This window comes from Meles meles, chromosome 17, assembly GCF_922984935.1.
Source record: "Meles meles chromosome 17, mMelMel3.1 paternal haplotype, whole genome shotgun sequence".
In the NCBI taxonomy this organism is placed as follows: Eukaryota; Metazoa; Chordata; class Mammalia; order Carnivora; family Mustelidae; genus Meles; species Meles meles.
The window spans coordinates 31699606-31718541 of NC_060082.1; the positions used below are offsets into that span (position 1 = coordinate 31699606).

Genomic DNA, 18936 nt, shown 5'->3' on the forward strand with positions numbered 1-18936 from the left:
GAAAGTTAAGGATTTGATCCCAGGGCTATATGACCCTAAAGTCTATTATCTTTCTTCTTTGCCATCAACGTTCCTACTATGAATAACAAAATAAAGTATGCCGCCCCCCAAAAAAGCTTACTGGCAAGTTTATTTTGTCTAATTTATTCTCAATATATGAAACTCGGTAAAACGGGAAACCTGTCAATAATATTTGGTTGAAGCAAAAGAGCTGCATTAAAGTTTCACTCATTATCCATAACCTAAGACACCTTGAGCATCATGGTCAAACCTGAGGAGTTATCATTGGCGGTGGTGCTGGAGATGCGTGAAGGTAAGGCAGCAGAGCTGCTGTGTGCAGGACTGAGGGTGGCTACTTGTGTGAAAGTTGAGTCTACATGGAAGATGCTGGTTGTATTCCGTTCTCCTGGGAAGCCTGCAATCAGAAAGGCCATCATCACTGTCATCCGTTTCTGCCCCTCCAAGGGCAATGGCCAGACAATCAACATACGCAGATTCTTGAAGCGAAGGCCAAGCAACAATCAGACACTTTGTTCTATGCATTCTGCAAAACTGAATGAAATGCAGCAAGCTTTGTGGCAGAGATAAGTTTAACGTCAGGTGACTCAGGACCTGTGCAGCACTGTCATCGGAGCACAAATGTTAAAAGTCTTTGGGACCTCAGAAGCCAGGCTTCACAACTCAGGGAAGCCAAGCTCCCTGGCTGAGAGGAGTGAGAATACACTATAGTGAAAATGCACGGAGGCAATAGAGTAGGGTGCGGGCTTGCGGGTGCGGACACCACAGAGATGGGAGTGGAGCTCTGGCTGTAAAAGTCTGTGTTAAGGTTGGCAGAAGCAGCACAATCTGCCATGCGCTGAAAGCGTCACAAGGGTGCACCTCTCTGGGGAGGAATTTCTGGGTGCAGGTGCTGAGGTCTACTTTTCTGAAATCAGAGCTGAATGGGCTTCTGCCCTGTGCACCTGCCTGAGCTCAGGGCACTTCCTTTTCAGCTGAAGGTTACAATTTGACTTTCCCTATGTAGGGAAAAAGCCCTGGCCAGGAAAAATCAAAAACAAGCTGGTGTAGAATCAAAGAACTTTCACATTATCCTGACACCATTTCCTTTATTTTCCAAGTACATCTAAGCCAATTAGTATAGAATCAGGTGTCGCCGCTGAAGAAACAGCACAATGTATTTGGTTAGGACTTATCATTGTCAAGTTTCAAAGCATCTCCCGCATATGATGTCTTCCTGCAGACATCACACCCAGAATTATGGCGCAAGCCATCAACATGTATGCATTAGGTGCCTATTAGATGACCAGAACTCTGGCAGTTGTCATGGCAAAAATAATAGAAATATTGATGAGCCTCTCTCTGAGCTTGTCTGGTTATTTCACGGTCATGCTCCCTGGGGTCCTCAGTTCAATGATAGGATATCAGCTTTGCATTTGCAGTAAGATTCTCAGTGTTTGAGCAGAGTGAAACACACACGCATATTCTGAAAATGGTTTCAAGGCCAGCGTGCAGGCACTCTCCAATTACAAACCGACAACATTAACTTCGCATCTACATCCATTAGAATTGAAAAGGCATCTTCCAAAAATTTGACTTTGGGTTCTCAGCTCAGTCTTCCTAATCCACTACCCATTCCCCCATTTCACTAAACCATAGAGCAGAATGAATGACATAAACATCACTTCTTCAGTTCTGGATCCCCAGAGAAGGGCTCCAACAGAACAAGGAGAAAGGCAGAGGAAGGTCTTTTTTTTTCCTTCTTTAAAAAAAAAAAAAAAAAAAAATTTAGAACCAGAACTGGCCCTCTGCCATGTTTTAAAAACCAGCAAGTTTATCTTTTGCCTCCTTCCATATTCTTCCCTACTTCTCTTTCACAAGCTTGTTCTCTTCTCCTCGCCTGAGTCCCTTGTCCTCCTGCTCTTCTGAAGCCCTCCCTCTCCTCCCCCCAAATTCCCTACCTTCCTCCTTCATGTGAAAACTTCTACTCCCTTGTGTAGGTAATCTCAGTGCTGGCTTAGAAGTGGTTTTTACCATTTTACTTTAGGTTAATTAATCCCAATCAATTTTTAATTAGTGGAATTAGCCACTTGGAGAGGAAGAATTTCTTCCGGAGGGCAAATAGAGTGGATTGTGCGACCATCAGTCCCCTCAGGTCAGTCCCCTTTAATTCTTTTACGGCTCCTTCCCGTCCATGACTTCTGTATCTGTGGATTTGCTAAAAGCTCCACATCTTTTGCCTGAGCTTCTCATGGCAGCTGGAGTAGGTAGAACGAGCCAGGGAGGCAAGGGCAGCTCTTTCCTCAGTTGTTTTAAGCTTGTGCATTGCCTCTAAGGATTTTTGTGCCAAGGGAAGGGTTTAATCCCTCAAAGTAATGACCATTCTATTGGATAGGTTTGACTTCCATGTTTGATTCATACTTAAAGCAAGACCACTTTATCCCCAGCTCTGTAGGCTGCCCCATTTCTATCTTTAACCTTCAGGCAATCAGGCCCCTACAATATCATATGTGTCTGTGCGGATTTTCATTTTTTGCCCCCCCCCCCAAAAAAAAGGCACCATGAAGTGACTTAGACGCTGATTTTGGAAAGACAAGGGAGGGAATATTTTGCTTTGCTTTTTATACAGAGATGCTAAGTTAAGAGAATCTCAATGTTTGAATGGGGAATACGAAGCATCTACTTCTTTTCTTCCATTAAAAAAAATAATTAGATTGTAGTTACAATTTCTTACTGCCCTTCATTGATGATGGAAGTCATTCACTCTTCATGATTCTGTTTACTGGTCAGGGATCTTTAAGCAATGATTCATATATATTATTCTTTATTAGCAGCAAAAAAGTTCTCACTCTGCAATGATACTTGCCCCAGGTATAAAGAAACAGAGAGAGTATTTTAAATAACCGTTTCCTCCGGAACAGGTCTTTCTTTTTTTTCTTATAAGTCTCATTCTTTATGATTTTGTCTGTATTACAAGGAAATCGTTATGTGGCCTCACAAACTACAGTAACTATGAAGTACGAAATCCACATTCACCAACTAGCAAGTGCTACATGTTTAACAAGTGGTTGGATTCCCGCACACTGTTCTTAAACACAGGCAGTTGTCACGCTCTCTTCCTATCTGCGCAAGTCTAACAGCCCCGCAAACCTGTGTCATTCCCGCCCAGAGCACGGGTGAATGGGGAAAGGGAAGCAGCGCTGCTGGGTGTCTGCGTGTCAGATCCGGCAGAGGACGTCTGCAAGACTGCGTGCATGGAGTGGAGAGGCGGCTGTGTTACACCTAAGGTAAGAAAGTGAAATCATTTCAGTGTTTCCTCACTATAGATGAAAAATACAAATACTAGGAGGTTATAAGTATATTTGTTTACCAAACCGTGAAATGACTCAAATCTATTAATATGTTTGTCTGCCCCTAGTCAAATTGGCCTGGCAGGAAGGTGGCACCTGTGTTCTTGATTTACATATTCCCAGAGGCTCCCTCTGGGCCATGAAGTCACAGATGACTCAGGTTTCCAGGTGGCTTTTGTCTTTTTTACCTCCACATCCCTCCTGCAACTTTACAAACTGAAAATTGGGATATTTCTTTGTAGGCAGAATCAATAACGAATCCCTCAGTATACAATAAGCAAATCATTAAAAAAAAAGAAAAAGAAACCAGACATGTAACAGACATCTGATATATACAGTGGCCAAAAAGTATAGGAAAAATGCTCATCACTATGAATTTTTTCAATGTACAAATGAAATATTTTAACCGTTGTACTGGCAGAGTTGTAAAAGATTAATTAATATCTAGTACTAGAAAAGATGTGGGGAAACAGGTGCACACACACATACACACACTCTCTCACAGAATCCCATGTCTAGAGTCTGGAGGTTATAACACGGATAAAACAGTATCTTTAAGAATCAGGATTTGGAGAAATAGTATTTTCATTGTGTATGTGTGTAAAACACATACATATATATATATATACTTATATAAATAAATACATGTATTTATATAAATACTATATGTATGCATTTTAGTATTTATAAGCATAAGTATATACTTATTATTTTATTACAAACAAAATTAAATAACATATGTAGATTTTATCCCAGTAGATAATTAAAAATCACCTGATAGCAAGACTGTTTTCTAAGGGGCAAGGTGTATTTTTTTATTTGAAAGTGTAAGAAACCTTCCAAGCTAATTTCACCATCAGTATTGTTGTGCTAGAGCAAGTTAGCATTTTAATATTTTTATAATATTTTTTATTATTTTTCACCCTTATTTCTAATCTATTCCCTTTTAAACATTTCTTCTCACATTTTGCTTCATCTGGAATGTTGTATGCATGTATTTGTGTACAAGAAATGAAATGTGGAAACTTTGAAACTGAAAACTCTGAGTGACATTTACTCGGTAAAAAGTTAGTAAAAAAGTTTAGCCTGAAATGTTCTGCCTAGTCATCAACACCCTCCTTCTCACATTCTTTTTGTTAAAATTTGGGGCAATGAATTCAAATGCTTGCAATGTTTAGATAGGTCCTAGCCGCTGCTTTGCTAGGGTAATGGGGAAAATTGGAGGAAAGATTGGATGTACAGTCCTGTAATCAACGTACAGAGGCACTTCTCATTTATTTAACTGCTTATTACAGCTAATAAACTTCATCAGTATGATGCTCCAAACATTATCATGTACTCCCCCCCAAATTTTTGAAATAGTGTTAGACATTCTTGTTTTCCAAACTAAGATTAATGACCCTGTTAAGCAGATAGCTTAATCTCTAATCAGAGTATGTCTACACACCTGTTTGCCTCAGAAAATGACAATATAGCACATTATTTCAGAAAAGACAGGAACAACCCTCTTTGAGGGTTGATTTATGTACCAAATACGCTGGCAGACCTAACAATATATAAAGAATGAACACATTACAGATTTATTGGGATTCTAAAGAGCCTCAGTGGTCTTCTTTGGTGAATATGCCCCCCACATCACTCATATTTTGCTATGAATGTCACTACGTTACCTTAAATTCTACCATTAGGACCCACAACCTTGATTATTTTTTTTTAAATAATGCAAATATCCCTGGGGGAAATCCAAGTAGCAAAGCTGGATTATTAACCCTCAGTGTGGTTTTTAAAAAATAAATTGTAGGTCTCCAGTAATTTTGTGATATTGAGAATCTGGAGTTGAACAAAGAAAGACTCAGCTTTAGAATTACAGCCAGGGAGAATCCCCCTTCCACACAAACTTCCTTATGGGGGCTTCCCCACCCCAACCCTTTCCAACGTCTCCTCGACAGCGAGCATTCATTACTTTGGCCAGTCAGTATTTCATGAACACCTAGATGTCCCACCCTTAACACGCCTGAATAAAATCACATACATAGAAACTGCACATGTAATTTAAAGAAAAACCACTTTGATAACTTCAGAATTCAAAAAGAAAGATTAGTTCTCCTAAACCCATTTCCGTTAACATCTCTGTGCCAACCTGTCACAGCAAGAGTATTATTATCCACACGGCTCCAGGATCTTTCAGTTGGAGTACTGTCTGTATTAAGAGAAAGTGTGGTGGTCTCTGAGGAGTTATTTTCTCTTTCAGAGATGCTTGGGGGTGAGAATGAAGTGGTGCGGGCAGGTGAGGGGTCGCCAGAAGTCAGAGCACTGGGCTCTTCTGTTAACTTCAGTCCTATTGTATTCATGGGAGATGGAAGAAAGAAAACAAACAAAAAAAAAACATGAATCATATCCTGCAACATATACTCATCTGAATTTATTAACTCCCCAGTCCATTATGGCATGTATATAAATATATAAATATATATACGTGTATGTGCACATACATGCACAACATAGACAAGATCTGTGGTGTGTGTATATGTGTATGCACTGTGTGTGTGTATAGTAGTAAATACATATACATATATATATAAATATAGATGCATACAGAGGTATAGATATGTAGACTTAGATATAAAACAAGTTACAGAACAGAGGCTAAAGATACAAATGGGGAAATGAAACTGAAAGCAACTATTCCCTGCCTTCTTCCCTTTCGATTGCTGGATTCTCAGCTGTCCAAGGCAAATGGTTCAGGACTCCGAGAAACAAACTGAGGGTTGTGCAAAGGGAGGTGGGTGGGGGATGGGGTAACTGGGTGATGGGCACTAAGGAGGGCACAGGATGTGATGAGCACTGGGTATTATACGGACCTAATGAATCATTGAACACTATGTCAAAAACTAATGTACTATATGTGCGGTAAATGAATTTAAATTAAATAAATAAAATAAGGATGGAACACACACATAAAGAAAATGGATGTACAGAAATTGTAAAAAGAGAAATGTAAAGGACTTATTAATGAAGAATAGAGAAAGATAAACTCCAAAGGAGATTATTAGTGTTCCAGGAGAAAAAAAAAAATGAAAGATGAAGTCCTAGGTACAAAGTGATTATTTTTCAATAAATCAAAGTCAAACATAGCAGGTTAAGTAAAAGACAGGGAAACAAAAGTCTCAAACAGATACACAAATGGCCCAAGTCTACAAAAAATGTTTTCGACTTTTTGATGATATAAGACATAAATTTGAGATATTGAAATAACTTTTTCCACAATTTCAATTCACCTCAGAAGAAAAACAATGCTACAAGGCAGTGTTGAAATAGGTACAGGCCCAGCTGACTGGAGTATACATTTGATTAAAAAAACTTCCCGCAGGCACATCGGCATCTGTGTTAAAGGCCTATAAGTTATTGGTGGTCTCTTACTCAGAATGTGTATTTCTTTATTAAAGAATGGGGGGGGGGGGTGAAGAATACACCAAAAATTGTTTTTAAAAAAAACACATTGTGATTTCTGGATATTGAGGTTATAGCGATGTGTTTTTTTCTAAAGCATCTATGCTTCACATGTGTTCACTTTTATGAATAGCCAAATTGATGTTTTTCAATATCTAATTAACAAAAATTGAATTATATCACACAAATAATTCAACCACTCAGTGCAACAAGAGTGGGTAAGAGAAAATAGCACGGATATGAGAAGAGGAAGAAGGCAAGAAACTGGAAATGAGTAGAAGTGGTAAGAATTAAGAACCGAAATTAAAGGATTACTGAATAGGGAATTAAGAAAATAGAAGTTGAAAGGACACACAGAAGTCCTTGCTTCATTCATTTAATGTCAAAGGTGAAGTGAAATCAATGTTTACTAAATACAGATAAAAACCATCTAAACCCTATTGAACTTCCCCGAGGCCATGCACGTGAAATACGTTGGAACTCTGCTGTGGTTCAGAAACCCAAAGTGATAGTACAGTTGTTACAGTCCTTGTTTTCCAAGGAAAATTTCCAAAATCTCTAGAATTTCATGACCCAGTAACTCACAAATCAATATATTTACTAGCAAACCTTCACCCATAATACAGGCCAACACATCTAGCTATGTAATAGGCAAGTAGCTCCTTTTGGCTTCCGTGTAAAATCTTAAGTCTAACTTGACTTATTCTCTCACCTGTGCTCTTTGTTGAATAAAAGGAAGGGAGGTAGGAAGAGGAAAAGACAGCATGAAGAAAGAGGAGAGAGAACAGGGAAGGGAGAGAGCGAGGAGCTTAAAATTCTGCACAATAATATTAATGCACTTTCATCATTACAGACTTGAACAATTACTAATTTGTTGTTTTTAGATTAAACTGTCTTTGGTTTGGGCAGGATTTTGATGATCTGTTCTGCTTTACGAGAAATGTGGTGACATTTTCCCTTTCTCACATTTTTTTTTAGATTTGAATTACAAAGAGAGTGAAGGGAATATCGTTCCAAATACCTAGTAAATTGTGCTAGGCTTTGTTGACGAGTAGCATTCCTAAAGATTACATCCCATCAAGCAAATCCACTCCAAGATCTATGCAAAAAGGATGTTCAGAAAACTACCCTCCTATCTAGAAGCCTTAATATGCTTGCACATGACTTAAGCTCAGTGCACATTCCTTAATTCAATAAGAATTTAATTCAGGATTAGAAAGCACACTCCAGTTGCCACTTCTACACTGTCCTTCATCTTCACTTTGGAAATAACACTTGTTTCCACTGATCATTTCCTTCTTGGCAGTATTTGCAAGAAGACATTCTCATGTGCATTTGGGCTCACTATTTTGACTTACCTGATGTCATCATTTGGAGGCTTGTTATAATAGTGCAGAGATAACAGAAACTCAGTAAGATGAGTCATCTACCATTGTAAACATTCACTCTCCATTCTACCCATTCCCACTCCCCTCCTGAAACAATAATCAATTTATATGATTGAAATGAACTCAATCATTTGTCAAAAGTGGAGGCCCTGCCATGCCTGAGAGTAGTTGGCGTAAACCAATCACATCTACTATGCATTAAAGACTTTTTTATGTATTTATATAAATTCTCTGCTGTACTATACAATGATAAAATCCTAATACTACATCTTTTAAAAAAATAAGAGAGTATGTTTCTTAGGCAGATTCAGGAACATTTTGTTAGTTTTCACATAGTTCTTTGTTTCCATAGTTTGAAGTGAATTGTCATTTAATTAAAAAAATTCCTTTAATTACTCAATTCTCAGAATATTTTGAATGAACTTAAGCAGAACTGCACATTACAATTATCAAAACAGAATTATCTTAGTGGCTTTACTTACCTTAATGCATACTGTCAACCATATGATGAATCAGGAAATCAGTAATACACTTTAAATAGCAATAACGTTTAAGAGATATGACTTATTTTCTCTCTTATTTTGCATGTAGTATGTGTGAATTTATTTTTAACATTTTCGTTGTTTAAATTTAATTTACCTCAGGATTACAATACTCATTAAGATTATTAATTCCATTGTGACAACAGAATTTGGAAATGATTATTATAAAATATCTTACTATTCTCAAAGTGTTTCTTTTTTTATATATGTATATATGTATAACATATATAATATGTTTAGAACTCTAATTTCTCAGATCACTCCTTAATCAACTTTTGAACCATAAAATTTTGTGATCTAACTTGAATTGTTTGTAATGTTAAAATTTAAAAAGAGATTGGAGCCCTGCCATGCAATTTAGTGTCAAGTTTAAGAAAAGCTATAATTTGGGGCGCCTGGGTGGCTCAGTGGTTTAAGCCGCTGGCTTCGGCTCAGGTCATGGTCTCGGGGTCCTGGGATCGAGTCCCGCATCGGGCTCTCTGCTCGGCAGGGAGCCTGCTTCTCTCTCACTCTCTCTGCCTGCCTCTCTGCCTACTTGTGATCTCTCTCTGTCAAATAAATAAATAAGAAATCTTAAAAAAAATTAAAAAAAAGAAAAGCTATAATTTACATACAATAACATATATACAAATACATTCAAGTAGTTGTCAATCCTTATATCTGATAAGCAAGAATATTAAGAACAAGAAAATATCAAGAACCATTCATAATTATAACATTCATCCTTATAAAATGATTTTACTGGATAATAATGGAAAATTCTATCAAAATTAAATATATAAACTTTGAAACAAAAAAAATAAAATAAGTAAAATGCAAATATTAATTCTTACCAGAGGAGGAATCAGAGGTTTGTCCTGAAAAAAGGAAAAAAAAAAATCTCTTAGAAAATTCAAATTTCATATATACTTATATAAATATAAGTTAAATTTATATATGTATATCGGTATATGCACATATATATTCATCTCTGTGTTAGTGAACATTCACAAAGTGGCAATTTTCATAACCCTTTTCCTCACTGAAACTACAGTCCTTCTCTTAATGTCATGTTTACAAAGCCGAAGTGCATTAAAACTGTGCTATTAGCCTTTGAATTCTCAGGTAAAATAAGAAAAATAATACAATAAAGGAGAACTATTAGAATTAATTTTAAGCTTGCAAAAAACCTTAGAACATCTACCCCCAAATGGATTCATTTATTTAGATAATGAATATTTACTGAGTGTCTACTATGTGCTAGACATCATGCCACATTCTAGGGATATATTACCACCAAGATATAGGAATTTCCTGGCCTCAGTGAGCTGAATTCAGGGTGAGATACAGATCAAGAAGAAGAAGAAGAAGGAGAAGGAGAAGGAAAAGGAGAAGGAGAAGGAGAAGGAGAAGGAGAAGAAGAAGAAGAAGAAGAAGAAGAAGAAGAAGAAGAAGAAGAAGAAGAAGAAGAAGAAGGAGAAGAAGGAGAAGAAGAAGGAGAAGAAGGAGAAGAAGTAGTCATTCGGTATGATGACCAATGAGACAGAATGTGCTATAGAATCACATAGGAAAATTAGCTAATTTAGTCTTCCAGGGTTGGTGACCAGCTGGGGGAGGAGGCAACAGAGAGGGTTTCTTGGATACATTAAGCTGTGATCTAAAGGATTATGGACAGTTTTAGCTTAGTGCTAGAGGAATAAGAAACTGGGATTTGTCTTACAGGCTTTAGAAAACCATCAGAGGAGGGAGTTTAAGGGGAGGTCTAATGGAGAAGCAATTCAATTTTTTTATTGACCTTGTTATAAAATGGAAAATAGTTTATCAGATGGCAAAGCTGGGGACAGAAACATCAGGAGACTGAAAGAAAAGTATATGAGGAAGATGATGTTCTATATGAGGAAAATGGTACCAAAAAAAAAAAAAAACCATGAAAAAAATCTGTGAAACACTTTGAAACATTTGTAAATGTTCTACAACTAATGGAAGGCAGAGAATGAGTAAGAAGGAAAAGCATTCAGGTTGATAACTCAACATATACTAGGCAATTGCATTAGGTAGATTTTGGAAGCTTCCATTTAGCTGAAGAAGAAATAAAAGACAAAGAGGAAAATTTGGTATGCTTTTGACTTGTATGTAAAAATGTTTGGTAATATTTGGAGGTGGAGGTTGGTAGCTCAGGATATACATCTGGAATAAGGCTATGGATCAGCATATAGATTAATATTGTAGGTAAGAAGGTGAAGGAGACTCCCCAGTCATTTAAAAAAAAAGAAGTGTCCAAGATAGAATTCTGAAGTTGAATAGATATTAAAGGAGAGGGACTGCAAAGTGACCTAATTTTCTATGTAGGAGGGAATTTGAAGTCAACAAGGGTTATGAGTAGAGGGTGTTTCAAGAAGGAAATTAATGAGCAACTCCTGGGTGGCTCAGTCTGTTAAGTACCCAGGGTCCTGGGATCAAGTCCTGCACTGGGCTTTCTGCTCAGCAGGGAGCCTGCTTCTCCCTCTGCCTCTACCCTTCACCCCTGCTTGTGCTCTCTCTCTCTTAAATAAATAAATAAAATCTTTTTTAAAAAAAGAAGGAAATTAATGAAATCAAATGAGATAAGAACTAACATTGGACTTATCAGTGAGGTTCATGGAAATGCTGGAAAGGCCGGCTTTATTGTGTTGGGAACTGGATTTAGTCTGTAGGGAAGTGAAACATGTTTTCACTCCCTCTCTTTGAAAATGACTATTAAAAAGATCATAAAGCTCTTTCCCAAATGATAGTCAACTGATGTGAAAAGGAATCAAGCACTGGATAAAAGAACAGTTTGGCTAGTATTTAAGGACCCTTCCTGCCTTGAGATTTTGTTTTCTGCTCTGAAAAAATTTTCTCCCCTCAGAAGCGCCACCAGATGTATAGGACCTAGTATTCTTCAATGACATTCCCTGGCTTATCCCTTGATAAAAAATTATTTGTATTATATATTATATATATGTTATGTATATCATATGTAAATGTGTCATTATTAAAATACATCATTAAAATGTATATTGTATCAAATATTTTCTTACTTTCTCATTATAGTTCTCTACTGTTTTTCGTCATTCAAACTTAAGTACTGTTTTTAATTTACATGATGTGGATTCCTCCTCTTGTTTAGTCAGCTTTTACTTTTTAGCTCACATAAAATATTTTTATTTTTTATTATTTTCATTTTTCTATTAGTAGTCTTCTCTCTTTTCATGTGTTTTTATATCCTTCTAGATTAAGTTCTTAGAATTGTGTTGATTTGTAAAAGAAGTAATAAGAAAAAATATTATTATGGGAGTTTTTAACAGCTCTTGCATTTTAAGTGAAAATTATCTTCATGATAAATGTAGATAGTTTAGCATATTGCTACATTCAAAATATTCAAGTTAGTTTGAGTGTACTAGATATAATACATCTACATATTCCATCTAATACATCTCTCTCTTTATCTAAGAAGTATATAGGCTTTTAAATATCTAAAACTATTTTTGATATGTCCCTTCTCAGTATAAACATCCAATTCCTTGGAAATTCAAACAAATTAATTTGATTTAGTTAAGTCAAAAAATATTTGTTGCTTTTCTGGCATGATATTAGGTGCTAGGTTTGAACATGTAAAAGGCATGGTCCTTTGCTCTGGGAAAATTGCCATCTGTGAGATATCTATATCCATACTGATAGAAATCTCTAAAAGTCTGCAAAGACATTTAGGTCATAGATGAACTTGATTAGGACTAATAATTAAAATTCCTTCCACTGGAGATCAGCAAGAGTCACACAACAAGACGAGGGGGAAGAAAAGCAGCCATAGATATGTAGCTAAAAGCCCTGCACATCATAAGGGGTCGATAAGTAATTGTTGATGGTTCTGAGCATGAGGAAATGCAAGAGAGAAATCAAAGAGATCTTATGACAACACCTTTGGGAGAAGAGCCAGGATCAAGCTGTACAGGGCTATGATGAAGAGACTGGATTTTTTCCTGAGACAGGTGGAAGCCATTGGATCAATAAATGTAGAAGAGAAATCAAATAGTAGACTTGATGACAGAGAAGAGAGGAATCTTAATATCACCTGTCGTATAGCCATCACTAATTCCACCAACCACTGTGCTCTGCTGTTCTAGGTTACTGGTTTGTTGCCACCAAAACATGTAGCACCAATGACATAGAACATGTTATAAAAAGCTTACAATTTGTTACATATTTATTATGGAAATGAAAAAGGAATGTTGGGATAATGAGGAAGATTTCGTTTTAACATAAGAGCTATGAATACTAGAGTACATCTGTTAGAAATGTTTCTCAACAGTAGACTATCCATCAGGCCACATATATGTTAAATGCCCAGAGATATTAGTTTAATTCTAACTGCTTCAAACGCAATGAATGTTTTTAGAGGCGCCTGGGTGGCTCAGTAAGTTAAGCGTCTGACTTTTGATTTCGGCTCAAATCATGATCTCAGGGCCTGGGATTGAGCCCGGCATTGGGCTCCCCACTCAATGTGGAGTCAGCTTGGGATTCTCTCTCCCTCTCTCTCTGCCTCTCCCCACACTCCTTCTCTAAATAAATAAATAAATAAACAAACAAATAAATAAGTTCCTTAAAAAAAAAAGCAATGAATCTTTTTAAAAGAAATATGTAAAAAAAATAAAAGAAATATGTGATGTATAGTATTTTAATCCAAGTTTTCAAAAGGAGAGCAGGGTAAATTACCAAAATGGAAAAGATCACTTCTACAGGTGTATATTTTTAAAAGAATAATTCAGAAATGATATTTTTATTATTATTAATTGCTAATATGTATTGAGTGTTCATGGTATGCCAGGTACTATAGTAAACCTGTAGCTTATATTTCCTCTCTTAAGGATCACAACACCCTAAGAAGCTTAGAGAAGTCAAGTGCCTTGGCTAAGTTCACAAGGCTAGTATATGCTAGCCCAGGCTTGAAACTGAGCCCGTCAGACTCTGCAGATAATGCTGTGTATTGCCAGGCCTCCTGCTTTCCTCTTTAATTTATCCTTACCACCTTTCCTCTCCATCTAACCTCTCAGCAAGGAAATGCTTTTAGCCAATGTTTAAGGTTATATAGAAATCAGTATTTATTATAAGCTCATAAGCTAAATAAAAAAGCATCTTAATTAGGATTAGACTGCAAAATAAATCACTAATAGCGCTATGAATGCTAAATCAAACTTGACCTTAAATATAGACATTTTGGTTAAATTATAGTCTGCTGGATAAATGCTCTGTGTATGGCATAGGTAAATACTAGAGAAAAATCAGAGGTATGTCAATTGAATTTACTACAGAATATTATTTTGACAGGAAAGTCAACCAAACTACAGTGACATCAACAAAAGTATTGTAACCAGACCTTGTGTTCATCTGTGAAGAGACATCTGTAGATTGGAAACAGAAAAATGGCTTCTCTATATATGTTTATCTACATCTATGTATTTCTTGTCTAATCATGGCCCCATTCAACATTTCCCCAAATCCTTTAATTTTCAATGCAAAAAAATTTAGCATCCGTGGCAAACAATGTAACATCTAAAGAGGGATCACATCTTCCTTTCCTCTGTGTTCATGCTTACTTTCCATAAAGGCTTCCCAAATTGAATTTGTCTTTTCCTTTATCCCCATTTATCTCAGGATCTAATTCTAAATTCCTCTGCTGACTGATTTTCAGGCTATTTTGAAATTCTGTAGCTTATTTTGTTTTATTTCATTTTCTTTATAAAGTATTACACACACACACAAGTCTTTTATCCCTTTGAAAGAAAATCCCAAGTCTTCAAATCACAATTTAGACTCAATATAAAACTAAACTTACTTATTCTCATTATCACAAAATCCCTATAAACAGATTTTCGCTCTCTGTAACACTTTCAGTCAACATGACAAATCACAAGAAAATTACTTAGGCACTCAATAAATCTTACAGAAACACACTAAAACAACATTTGAAAAATAGAAACCACTTCCAAATTTAAGTTATTGTCCTTAAGAAAACGTTCGGGAGCTACAACACTACAACTTGAAATGACATTAATTTCAATAAACCGTATGTACTAGATTACATAAATTTAAAAGATTTTCAATTACTTTAAAAATATCAAAAAACTTAACTACAAATCTCAAAGAAGGAATATATATATAAAGATAACCTACATGATGGGGTGCCTGGGTGGCTCAGTGGGTTAAAGCCTCTGCCTTCAGCTCAGGTCATGATCCCAGGGTCCTGGGATGGAGCCCCACATCGGGCACTCTGCTTGGCAGGGAGCCTGCTTCCCACCCCCCTCTCTGCCTGCCACTCTGCCTACTTGTGATCTCTGTCAAATAAATAAAATCTTTAAAAAAAAAAAAAGATAACCTACATGAAATAGCCTCATTAAAAATCTAACTAATATCTAAAGGACATATCCCCTCAAAAAACCACTCTAATGACTTCCGTAAATATAAGCAGTACAGGAACAAATACGTCCATGGAGACTGTCTACCTAGGTAGAAAACTGTTTTGGATAAGGTAGATAGAGAAGTTACCCAAATATTTAGAGAGGAGACACTACTGCCAAATGTCTGCAGTACTTTTGTCAATATCTCCCATCACATTTTGTAACATTTCCTAAGTTATATGAGGAATGACTTCAATTGTCTCTTGTATTTTACATATGCAGACATTATCAGAACGTTACCCAAGTCATAGAAGAAGTGACTAGGCTGACGCTTCATTGTTGAAAAAGAAGACCTGATCAGACTGGTTGCATGAAATACTTAGTTATTTCATGACTTACTCACTCTGCTTCAGTATATGGTGACAGAGTGATCTCCGCGGCCAGCGCCAAGCAAGAGAACTAATGGAGTTATCTCAGCCGTTTGGCATAGGCAGACAGCACTGTACCCTTTATGCCCTAGTTCATGTATGACTTAAAAGCCATCAGATATTGTGAGTGGACTCAAATCGACATGGAAAAAGCAAATAAACATCTGCAGAAAGTACTTAATAATTAGTGCATAATAAATACCTATTTAATATTAGGAGATTGTATAAAGACAAATAGCATTGCCACATGTGGGAACCTTCTATATGAACAGCCCTGGTGTGGAAAACAGGTAAAGAAAAATAGGTGAAATAGCAGTGGGGATGAAGAGAGGGCATGTATACACGTGTGACAGTAAAAAGCAAGCATCAGTCCCTCTAAAAGTATGAACTGCATTGAACGCTCTTAAATTCTACAGATGCAGGAAACAAAATGTAATAAAAGAGACCATAGTAAAACTTGGTGTTTCTATATATTATCTTTTAACTTCACTCTTCTGGGATAACATTTTCTACATTTATTTTTTAAGGTAAGTGCCTATTTTTCATTATTTAGACAAGGGACTATTTAGAAATATTCCAGTAGGTGGCGCCATAGCTCCAAAAATCCATAAATCATTGCGCAAGCACTCTCATTTCCATTACAATCCTGTTGTGAATCACCAGTGGAATTGACTAAGTACATTAAACAGATGAAAATGTAGATAACAGAGCACTTGATCTTCAAAGCTGTGTTATTCTAACAGATGTATTGTTACTGAATTTACCTTTCCCAATATGTTTCCTTTAGGACTCAAAATGTTTAAGTGATCACAAATCAAAGTTACCTTGAAGTCACACTCCTAAGTCCCTGATCAGAAATTTCAGTAAAACTGGGAATCAGTTGAGTGAAAATGGCATTTCAAAAGGCATAGTTGGGCTTTAAACACCACCCTTTCTCACCATCACCTCTACCCCAACCCCCAGCCCCCCAAAAAGAAATAGAATGTCATTTCCAAAGGGATTTAAACATGTCTAGGTCAGCCATCTAAGATAAGTACAAGGACAGAAGGGTGAAACAGAATAGATGAAATAAATACTTATTCTCAGCATCTGCCCTAAAATTAACGGCGGCATGTTTTGAAGGCTGAGAATACATTTCTGACCTCTATAAATACAAAGGCCATACAAAAGTGAAATAAACACATCAAGACAAAAAAAAAGGGGGGTCAGATATATGCATGGCTTTCCTTATTTAGTAAGCCATGATAGTAATAAAGCACAAAAATAAAAGTAAAAGTATTCTACTTTTACTTACTCTGTAAACCTGGTATGTGGTCCACAGAATTTTGTGGACCACTAAAATTCCAGTGTGGTCCACTAGAATTTTGCAAATTCTATGATTTGCAAATCCTATCAAAATAATAACTATTATATGGGGTAAGCACTCTGTGCAAGGGGCAAAAGGTTTTATCTGGATTTCAGGGAAACATAGGAAATAGTTCTTCCTTCATTAGCTTATTAGTAAATATAATAATGACAGCAGCTATTTACTGAAATGGTATTTAATGAGACATTATGCTAACAGCCTTGCATGTTTTTGCATTTTTTTTTAAATTTTATTTATTTGACAGAGAGAAATCACAAGTAGGCAGAGAGGCAGGTGGGGGGGGGGAAGCAGGCTCCCTGCTGAGCAGAGAGCCCAATGCGGGGCTCGATCCCAGGACCCTGGGATCATGACCTGAGCTGAAGGCAGAGGCTTTAACCCACTGAGCCACCCAGGTGCCCCTGATTTCTATATTTAAAGATAATGAACTCCTTGATTTTATTCTATCCCAGGCCTTATGCTTTTGCCCTCTTTACCCTCAACTTAATTTTACATACTGATAACTTTATTTGTATTTTTATTCAAATTATGTGTGTGTAGTTTGAAAGTTTGAATTGTACTATTAGGTTTATAGTAAAAAAGATCAGTCCTTTGTCCCCATCCTGCTTCCCATCCCCAATTCCCGTTTTCTAGAAGCAAACATAAACACTTTGAGATATTTTGGCATTTTAAATGGTGCTTTCTATTGTGCTCTGTTTTTTGTTGTTGTTGTTGTTGTTTTCAAATATTTTATCCAGTTTCTATTGGCTTCTTTTCTTAATCTTGAAATGTTGCTTTTTATTACCCTTTGCTCTTGTCATGGATGCCATGTTGTCTCATTTTTGAGAATATGAAATACAGTCGGTTTCAGGGTTTCTTCTGCTCTTTGCATTGTCTCTGTTTCTCTTAGATCCCTCTTCTGTTTCTCTTGGTCTCTGTCTTTCTTTTTAGAGGCTTTGATCTAGTGTTTCTTGAATGTTTCAGCCATGTTAATTAAACAAATCACAACAAAAAATTAATAAACGCAAGATGATCATCTATAAAAGATTAGTTACTTTGCCTGAATTTTTATCTTAAAATATTTATCTCTAAGTCATAGGGAGAGAAAAAAAAAGCTAGATTATCTCTTCCTGTATAATTATGGTCATCCTGAGGTCTTTGATTTAGATTCACAAGTTTTAAAAAGTCCCACAGTCAAATTTGTTTCAGAAGTCTTTCATGTTACATGTCCCTCAAAGACTTTTATAACGTGTTAACAAATCAAAGGCAAAGAGAAATTTGTGTAGTTTTATTTGACCCAGAATCTTCCAGAAGTATTTGCCAACAACTCATTTTTTTTCCTGGACATAGTATAGACACTGTCATGAAACAAGAGCCCTGCAGAAACTCAGTGGAACATAGTTTATGATTCTCATTTGTATTAGTTACATAAAGCTTTACATATATATAAAGAGAGAGAGAAAGAATGAACAGTATTATAATCTCAATTAATACAAAATCAGGATTTGTATTTGCACCAGATTAAAATTTCAGTTTAAATCAGATTCAAAATTCTGGACTCCACCTCTCCAGGTTCTGATTCAGTAAATTTAAGGTGTGATTTGTGCACTAGTATTTTCTTAAAGCTGTAATGGTGATTATGGGAAGATGGGGGGAGGGACAAGGATTAAGAATGATTGGTAAAGATACTTCCCTTATCTATGTACAGTTAACCCTTGAACAACACAGATTTGAACTGCCCAGGTCACTTGTGTGCAGATTTTTTATAGTACACTATTGTGAATGTATCGTCTTTGTAATTTTCTTAATAGCATTTTCGTTTCTCTAGCTGACTTTATTGTAATAATACAGTAATACACATAATAATAACACACATAATACACATAAAGATATAAAATATGTGCCAATAGACTGTTTTTGTTACCAGAAGGCTTCCAATCAATAGTAGGCTATTAATAGTTAAGTATTGGGAGAACCAAAATTTATTCTTGGATTTTTGATGGTAGAAGGCAGTTAGTACCCTTCATCCCTCCATCATTCAGGGGTC

General features: G+C 36.3%; 1 protein-coding gene across 5 annotated transcripts in view; it reads right to left on the reverse strand.

The window, feature by feature from the left end:
- The window catches only part of PTPRC (protein tyrosine phosphatase receptor type C), a 126619-nt gene that overhangs the window by 59099 nt on the left and 48584 nt on the right, over positions 1-18936 (reverse strand). For 2 of the 5 annotated variants that reach the window (XM_045982420.1, XM_045982419.1), the window contains exon 3: positions 9561-9584. In XM_045982420.1, the coding sequence (XP_045838376.1) occupies positions 9561-9584 (24 nt within the window). Of the gene's footprint in view, positions 1-271; positions 416-3147; positions 3280-5487; positions 5686-9560; positions 9585-18936 lie in introns of all 5 variants that reach the window. The other 3 variants (XM_045982416.1, XM_045982418.1, XM_045982417.1) reach the window with 3 other exon arrangements.